The sequence below is a fragment of the Limulus polyphemus genome, unplaced genomic scaffold (assembly GCF_000517525.1).
Source record: "Limulus polyphemus unplaced genomic scaffold, Limulus_polyphemus-2.1.2 Scaffold28, whole genome shotgun sequence".
NCBI classification, from domain to species: domain Eukaryota; kingdom Metazoa; phylum Arthropoda; class Merostomata; order Xiphosura; family Limulidae; genus Limulus; species Limulus polyphemus.
In genome coordinates this window covers 1111873-1121970 of record NW_013665638.1, presented here as the reverse complement: position 1 = coordinate 1121970, position 10098 = coordinate 1111873, and the positions used below count along the sequence as shown (strand labels likewise).

The window sequence follows — 10098 nt, the reverse complement described above, 5'->3', positions numbered from 1 at the left end:
CCGTCACATTATAACGCCCCCACGGCTAAAAGGGCGAGCATGTTTGGTGGTATGCGGATTCGAACCCGCGACCCTCAGATTGTGAGTCGAGCGCCTTATCCACCTGGCCATGCCAGGCACCGTACAATTTGCATGTTGTATTTGCACAACCTCTAAAACCTCCGAAATACATATTATATACAGTTTTTTTTTCAGTATCCCTGTAAATAGTATCTGTTATTTACTTTCCTCGGCAACGAACTGATGCTATATCAGCAATTTAGGGTAAAATAAATAATCTAAAACTCGGACAATCGTGGCATGCGCTCTTTAACCCCAACCGCGGACATAGGGTTACATGAACCAAAGTGTGCTTGAACGAAATACACTTTGCGATATTATTTTAATTTAAAAAGTTATAGCTTAAAATCACACTTTTCGTGTTTCATAACGGATTGGTATATGTAGTAGAGATTGGATCAAATAAGGCTGCAACAAATTTTAAACACAATATTCGAATACTAACTGTTAAGGCAGGGGCGTTATCGGGAGATGTTGGGGGGGGACCGAACAACCACTCCAGTATCCTGAAAAGTGGTCGGCAGCAACCTGCTGTTATTTTTTTATATATACTATTCAGTTATTAATTTATTTTTACTTTATCTAATTACTTATTATTCTTATGTATATTTTACACCATTTTTCAATGTTAATAGATCTTAATAGTGACTCCCCTTTTAATTTATATAAAAAAGTAAAAATAATTACTGCTCGTCACCATAGGACACAATCCAACCTAACATAAACAACCTGATTTATAATTGTACAAACTAAGTATATTAATTTAAAGTATCAAGCTAATTATCGTATTCTTTCAAATAATTCTAATTAATCTCCAGTTATTTTGAGAATACAATACTTAACTTAAGAAGAATATTAATATTTTTAACAACAGTCATTTAGAACATAAGCGCTGAACCTCATATGTAAATCACATGCTTCTTATCTTTTAACATAAGCTAATTCATACAATTTGTTTTACAGGAGGCAAAGTCAGGTATATACACACTACTCGAGCTGTAACTAAGTGAACTAACTCGCTTAGATTAACATACGTGTGTGCGAGTACGCATGGGAACCATGTAAAGGTGGCTCTCATGTCTGTGTACAATTAGCTTCTGTATCTTCTTTTCTTTCTTGCTTGGCATGGCCTGGTGGTTAGGACGCTCGACCTGCAATCTGCGAGTCGCAGAATTGGATTCCCTGTCGCCGATCGTACTCGCCCTTCAGTCGAGGGGCATTATGATATCAAGGTTAATCCCACTATTCGTTTGTCAAAGAATAGTACAAGACCTAGCAGCGGGTGATTTTGACTAGCTACATTCCCTCTAGTCTTTTAATGCTAAATTAAGGATGAGTACTTGGAGAAGAGATGGGCGCCACCAGGTAAACCTGCCAGAGAATCACTGATGCTACATCAGTGTCTAAGGTGCCTCGGAACTCAAAACAAAATTCCTTTTGATCTTGAGAATATTTATAATTCATGTTTGGGTCGTTGAAATGTAAGAGTATCTTGTGATAAAGCATTTAATGTATCGGTTTTAATGGAACAATACTACGATAAGCTTAACTTTCAAATTACCAATTTGTATACATACTGTTTATTGCCGATAAGTACAAATAAGTAAAGTATAGGGGTCCATATATTGCAATATGTTGAATAATTTTGTCTGTCACAACGTTCAGTTTAAAGAACTGACTAAACAAGTTGGGTGGATCACTCTCTATGTAAAATACATAGGAAACCCTAGTGGTAACTAATGGGACTACTTTCAACAATAATGGAATTTTTCTTTACATTTTTTTGTGTTATCAATGACCCTTTAACCAACCAGTCTCGACCCCCAAGCAATTTGGTGCATAAAGGGTTTGAAAAATTGATTTAAAGATCCGATGAGATCCAGATCCTTCTAGTAATTCTAGTGTTAAACGTGTAACGTTGGTGTATTAAATGTAGCTATTGTTTATTTCGTAGTTTCTGACAACTAGAGGGAGTGACAGTTCAGTAACAATGGTCATTTGCCTTTAATTTAAAACGATACTGCAGAGTCCCACATAACATTGTTGAAGACAATGACAATTCTGTTAGACTTCAACTTCAAAGAAACTGCTGGTCTATGTTGATTATCCGATGAATGTTTGAAAGCAGCACTGAGAAGTGTACAAACACTCTAAAAGGAGGAGGAGAACAGGGCAATAAAGCACGAAGACATCGTGCTGACCCTCCAGCTTGGACCACCTGGGGTGCTACGTTCGTCTAATTGCGTCTCACCAACTATAGTAGGCGGTAATACGGGAAGTAAAGAGTAAGAACTCCCCCTTTTTAGAACAATCTTGGTTTATGACTAGCGTATAGGATTCACCTCTTAGAGGGCCTGGCAAGTTCTTTTGTAGAAACTAATTTGTAGCGGTTCTAATGGGAAAGTGCCGAGTGGCTTACACACTGCCGCCAGCGTTCGAAAAACAGGGTACTCGCTAGTTTTCAACATGAGACACCTGCCCAGCTCACAGAGATAGCGTTGATGTGGTACATCAAATGTAGCTGATGGCTGGAAAAAATCGTAGTCGGTCAGTCGACAAATGTTTCAGTCTCTTACTGGTCGTTTATTGTGAATTCTGTAAGGTATTTGGGACGTTGCTGCGCTGAAACCGTTATATTTAGTAATTATCTGCAGTCTTAAAACTAGCTTGACCTTTACACGTCAAGTTTATATTAATACACACTGTTGCCCAGCTTATTTGAGAGGATATTTTGCGTATTTGCAGCTTTACTTTTTACAAATGAAAATATGTGTGTGTGAGAAACATAACATTTTTAAGTGTTTGAATGAAGCAAACCTTGGATTTTAATACCAATGTCTAAATAACTAACAAACCTATAGGAAACTCGCATACACAATATAAGTGTGACACAGGTGACAAGGAGGTACCACAGGCATCTGGTTAGCCAACGTTTTTTAGAACAAACTGTATATTCTGGGCTTTATAACCTATGATTATGTCCATTTTGTTAATAAATCACAGTTTCTAAGTAATTTTAACAACTGAATAGACCTCTTCTTAACACATATAATTCAACGAACTTTCCCGTACAATTAAGTAATCCCCTAGTGGCACAGCGGAAAGCCTGCTGACTTATAATCTAAAAACCGGGTTCGATACTCGTGATGGGCACAGCATAGATAACCAATGGTGTAATTTTGTGCTTAACCACAAACAAAATAATTAATTAATAAAACTTTAAGAGTGACAATATTTTCTACATAATATTCTCGCGAGATTATAAAAACATTTACATATAATGTGTATTTGAAAAAAATATATATACAAAACGGGAAGCCTACCATAGCCAGGTGTTTAGGGCGCTCGACTCGTAATGTGAGGGTCGCGGGTTCGAATCCCCGTCCCACCAGCTTACTTGGTCGACAGAATTTAGTAATTCTGTATCTATTTTACAATCTCTTAGCGTCGTTTTATTGTGCGTTACTGGAAATTATTATCCAGAACCATTACCTCTAGCCTCAGTTTACTGCTTTCAAACCAGCTTGACAATTACATGTCAACCGTAGTTTCAGTGAAAACCAGGGGCATAAAGTTGTAAATCTCATTCAATGGCCAAGCTGTAAAAACCATACACTAATACCTTGTTCAGTCTTCAAACTTGTGGAAGTGTTGAGTCTGGAGTTAGCAACGACGTAACTTATAACATGTACTAACAAGGCGAATTTTTAACTTTACAGTTTGTTTGTTTCGGATATTCGTGCAAAGCTAAAACAAGGGCTATTTGCACTAATCGTCGCTAATAGGCATATAATCATCAACATACACACCGCCAACACTGGAGTTACTATAATCAAATATTGGGATTTGACCATCATTCCTATAACGTACCCCCCACCCCCCAAAAAAAAACGGGGAGTGATCTTGGTTTTGCGGCAACAGGACTCGAATCATAGACCCTCAGGTTCACAATCCAGCACTAACCATTAGACCAATCATCAAGAGATAATTGACTCAAAATTATATAATTAGTTCGTGTATAAACTAATATCTGTAATCTAAGAAACATACTCCAAGAAAGCTTCCATGGAATAAACAATATTTCATTATTTGCTTCAAAATTTTAATAAGACATTAGAAATGTCACAACACAGCTTGTTTTATTCCTGATTTAAAGTGGCCTAGTGGCTAACGTCCGTGCCTGGCTGAGAATCAAAAAGTCCAATGTTCGAGCAATAATATGCTACTAAATATTCTCGGCACTTTCAGTTGTTATAAATGTAACAGTCAACCACATTGTTTGCAGTAGCCACATAGGCAGCCTGTACTGCCCTACTTTCTTGTCAGTATTTATAAATTATGGATGCCAATGTTATAACCTTGGAGTCTCTGATATGGCCGCTTAGTACACACATGTCGCTTGAGGTGCCATTTAGGTACAAAATACCGATACCTAGATTTTGAGCAGAAATGTGAAATAAAACAAATTCTAGAGCCTTTGTATGTAAAGTTAAAAGAAGATAAATATTTCGTGCAAATGGAAATTATCACATCAAAAAAAAAAAAAAGCTACCAATACGTTGTCAGCCATCACAAACCTTAGATACAATGTTATTTTTTTTAAAGTTCTTGAAAAACTTTACGCCATTTCCTCTTTGATTTATAAGTTCTGGGAAGAACTAAATCTTTGGTTGAAATATAAGGTAGATACAAATATCTTTAAACCCACTGCTATAATTAATCCAGTTCTGCTTACAGCAAAATTCTGTTCATTATTGACCAGGTTATAGTGGATAACCATTCTTGATGAATACGTGCTCACGAGTTGAGAAGTATAAATAACAGGGGAAATATAGCGCTTAAAATAATTCAAAATTATATAAAGTAAAAACAGGAGGGAAAAGAAGATATCATTTGGATATTGTTATGTTTTTTGTAATTGTCCTTCATTTTTCTTTAAGGATGGTAAAAAAGGTTTTTTGGGGGGCGGGGGGTCTATGCCTTCTCTTTTTAAATGTGAGCTGTTTTGTAGTATGTTTTGTGTTTAAAAATGTTTAAAAAATATGTAGTTTGAGTAATATATGTTTAAAATAGTTCAAGCTGTTTTATAGAAGAAGGAAACAGGAGTTTTTATAGCTAACAGGTAAAAATATTCCCGTGCAATGTGCAATCGAAGAAATTATTTTACACCTTAGCTAACATAAAACTGTAATAGTTTCTGAAGCCATATGTAATAATAAGTTAAACTAAAAAAATACTCTGCTAACAACGACTCCATTATGCCCCTCTCTAAACGTTTTTTGTTGTAGATTATTTCATACAAAACACAAAGAACCATGATGCTGGCCGTCTAAAATAAATTATTTAATAACCAGCAAAAATACGGCTGTTGCTTTGCACACACACGAAAAAAAGTCGTAACACCTAAACATATTAAGCATGCGATTCACCTGCAGCAAACTTGGCGCTCTTTCTCTCTCTATTTAACGACATTTCTCAGGTGTGACGCGGGAACGTCTTCCGCGCCATGCCATGCGTGAAGCCTACGCACTTATAGGTGTTCTTCCTGGCTGTGGCGATCCATCACCACGGGGCTGATCCTTCACATAGTCGCTTCTATCGTCAAGGAACGCTCGGATATGCTTCTGAAGCATTGGAGGATGCCCAAGCGTTAAGTTCAATGTAATTCATGTTCAGTTTGTATATCTTTATCCACGTCTGATAAAAGTTTGCTTAATGAACAGATGACTATGGTTTACTGATATACTGCTTTTTGTCACGTGAAAATATAATCAAGTCAATCGTATAGCGCATTTTGTAAAATGTGTAAATTGCCTTTCATTTCGTGAAAATATAATCAAGTCAATCGTATAGCACATTTTGTAAAATGTATAAATTGCCTTTCATTACGTGAAAAATATAATCAAGTCAATCGTATAGCACATTTTGTAAAATGTGTAAACTGCTTTTCGTCACGTGAAAATATAATCAAGTCAATCGTATAGCACATTTTGTAAAATGTGTAAACGTAAACGGCTATCATTTACTCATTTACACATTTTACAAAATGTGCTATACGAAAACTTGATTTGTATTCGTGTAATCTAACGAGTAAAAATAACTTTTATATACTCAAAGCTTTAAACACAAGTAGACCTTATACGAGTAGCCTACGATGCAAACGTTTGTATAAATATTAATATAAGCGTAATCGTGTTTGTTTCTTTGTTAAGCGCAAAGCTACAGAACTGGGTGATCTGAAAAACAAAATAACTTTTGAATCCAAAATAAAGTTTTAGGAGTACGAAAAGAACAGAAAGTGAACAACGATCAAATAAAAGTATTTGAGGGATACTATCCTCATTATATATATATATATAAAACAATCTGGGTTATACAAACTAATAGCATACAACAAATGGTATACGTGCACCTAAATGTGTTAATTATGTAACAAGAGTATATAACAATCTGGGTTATACAAACTAATAGCATACAACAAATGGTATACGTGCACCTAAATGTGTTAATTATGTAACAAGGGTTTATTTTCATTGGTCAGATTTCAGACTTTGGCGTTTCTACACATTACTTCTATATTTTGTAAGTGAACACGACTGTTACCTATATATTTAGTTATTATATGGTTAACATGATTGCTATTTCGCCTGCTTGGCAATCTTGATATTTTGTACTCCATGTAGTGTTGCTCTTGGTGTGAGGGTTAAAATGTGCTTTTTCTAAAAACCTATATACAGTATATAGTTAGGAATGTACGGAATTGTATTAAAACTCGTTCAGCAAGGTATATTAGAATATGTATGTATCTTTCCTGTCATTTATATTAAAGAAACAAACGTTATATTTGTAATAACCACGTTACAATCGTTCACAGTCGCTTTAAATGGCGTTTTGTATGTAAGGACATTTTAAATAATATTTGTTTTTTTACGAAAATGATAAAACTAAAGATAATGCCCGAAGAACGTGGATATTACCACACCGGTTAAAAATGTGAATATATATTTTCAATGAGTAAATTTTTAAAAGATTCAACACGTGCTAGTTTATATATATATATACACACATATAGTCTGTAATTGTTGCTGTTTCATTTATATAAATGATAATAAATTACACATATGCAACAGTTATTTTCACATATTATTATTATTAGTGAATCATTTCAGATCCTGTTTTCAAAACATTGAGCACTTATTTTGTTCTTTGAATAATAAACTCGAGTAAAAATAAAACAGGAGATCAAAATCAGGTGTTTCCCTACTAAAAAGTTATAAACAAGGAACTTTACCCAATGTTTTTCAATCATAAGCAAAATATGTTTTGTTTCTACTAAATTAACCTGAGTAAGGAACATATAATAATAGGCAGGCGAATAACAATTTATAAGCATAAGGAAAAGTTTATTGATGGTTGAACATACTACATGTTTAGACAGATCATATCTCAATAAGACAGACCAATGTTCTGTCGAAACATGTAACATGTTTCACCCTCTATAAACTTTTCCTTATGCTTATAAATCGTTGTTCGCTTACCTATTATCTATCATAACTTAAGTTCATAACACTAGTGAAAAATAAAAGCAGAATCACAAGTAACATGTGGAGGGCATTCAAAATGAAATAAAATTGCAAACGTGATGAAAGTTGGAAATAGAAAAAAAAAATGTAAATGAAAGATTCATAAGAAATCATAGTTCAAGTAAAACAATGGCAAATACAATAATGAAAAGAGAAGGGTTAAGCAATTCATCAGAGAAGGATAAAGTTTTATTCAATAACTGTCGGTTCTTTTGCCTGAACAAGGGCAATTGCCCGAAACGTTAATGAATGAAACCGTTTCTTTCTCAGGTTATTTGGTTAACCTAGCTGTTTTCGTTATTTAAGTTTGTCAACCACCGGAATTCTCTTTAAAGACAGAATAAATCTTTAATCGAGGCAATAACAAAGGTGTATACAACAAGTTCAAGTTAGACCCACGACGATGGTTGCTGTTAACTTATCTCACCATAAAAACTGGTTGTTTAAAAAAAAAACGTTTCAATATAGCACTCTTTAGAGCTATTATACATAAACCCAATAACGCTGTATGTAAGTGAGTATGTTATGTAGAATAGCTTAAAAATTAAGAGGTCGAAGCATATGGAATACAGAACCGTCAAATATATTTCCTTTCTCTTCATGTTTTTAACATCTGATACATTACAGAAAATCATAAAATATGTCTCTTCTCCTTCACACCTTTTGCTTAGAAGAATCCCGTTTATAAAACAATTATATGGAGAACTAGCCTATGTATTGTAAACGCTTGTTTGTTTGTTGTTAACTCCAAAACTACACAATGGGCTATCTTTAGGTTCACCACGGGTATCGAAACCCGTTGTTTAGCATTGTAACTCTTTAGACTTGCCGCTGAGCGATTGGGGGTAGAGTGGAGGGGCACTATAAACGCAAATTTCAAGATTGTATGTAGTGTGAGTATTTGTCGCTTGGAAATTACGAGAAAAAAAAAACACTCCTATTAAACACTTTGATGTTCGATAAGTTAATTGACTAATGATTATCCATTATGTTACATACTGAATTACTGCTAAAACGCCTTACCTTTCCTTGTTCTTTTTCAAAATTGCAACCTTCGCTGTACCCGTTGTTACAGGGGCTAAAAACAAGCTGAAGGTTTGTTCCTGTTGTCGTGAAGGCCTAAAGATAAAGAATAACCAAAAGTCACAAACATATCAGCAAAATTAGACTTTAAATTGTGGTGAAGGAAGCAGAAAATTATGGTAGAAATAAATACCTATGCTTATTGTCTGGTTGGCATGCAACCAGCTCAAATAGTCACAAAAACTATTCACATGCCTGTCTCCCTCAAATAAACAACTGCTACATAATCATATAGTTTTAAAGGCATGTATTGTCGTTGTTTTGTTTACACAGAAACTTAGGGTAAAACCAGATGTGTTTAAGTGTTGTTTTATATGAATCATTTTGGGTTCTTCTCATCAGATGACCTACAGGTAGGAACTAGACTAGTATTGTATAATAGAATGTGTATCTCAGGTGTAAAACTTTCCTCTCAAATAAACTTAAAGTCGGATTTTAGTTTCCATGATTGGTGGTCGCGGCTTTCACTAGAAACCCGCAATGTGTGGTTTATCCATTAGGCAAAGTGTTGGATCTAACAAGTTATAACGTATTATTTATCTCAACTGAACAAACAGGTAATGCTTTCTTCAACGTTTACCTGAATATTTAACTCCATATACTTGATAACCATCTTAACTGTTGAACACTTATATGCCTTTTAACCATAAACCTAATGTGCATGGATAAAATATACCCTCGTAACACAAGTAACACAATCCATTCAGATTGATAATTACAGTTTAACTCCTGAAGCTGGTATTTCAACACATTACTGGTCACGTAGTTACACGAACCTAAGCTGTCCACTTACTATTAGCGGTATGAAAAAATTGAATTATTTCATCTAAATATAAACAAAAGTATCAATAAAAATCCCATCTAACAATACGGGGTTAAAGTGCATGATTAGTTGGACAAATGTAATTGAATATTCAAGTATTCTACTTAAAACACATGTGCTAGTTTTCAAAGATAACCTAGACACGGAGGTCAATATTGTACTTAACAGACATATGCTAGTTTTCAAAGATAACCTTGACACGGAGGTCAATATTGTACTTAACAGACATATGCTAGTTTTCAAAGATAACCTTGACACAGAGGTCAATATTGTACTTAGCATACATGTGCTAGTTTCAAAGATAACCTTGACACATAGATCAAGTATTGTACTTAACATAAATGTGCTACTTTCAAAGATAACCTTGACACATAGATCAAGTATTGTACTTAACATAAATGTGCTAATTTCAAAGATAACCTTGACACATAGATCAAGTATTGTACTTAACACACATGTATTACTTTCAAAGATAACCTTGACACATAGATCAAGTATTGTACTTAACATACATGTATTACTTTCAAAGATAACCTTGACACATAGATC

At 34.5% G+C, this 10098-nt stretch overlaps 1 protein-coding gene across 1 annotated transcript in view; it reads right to left on the bottom strand.

The window, feature by feature from the left end:
* LOC106459537 (protein big brother-like) overlaps positions 1-10098 on the bottom strand; it is a 43002-nt gene that overhangs the window by 16467 nt on the left and 16437 nt on the right. The window contains exon 3 of the mRNA XM_013919165.2: positions 8667-8762. Within this exon, the coding sequence (XP_013774619.1) occupies positions 8667-8762 (96 nt within the window). The remainder of the gene's footprint in view (positions 1-8666; positions 8763-10098) is intronic.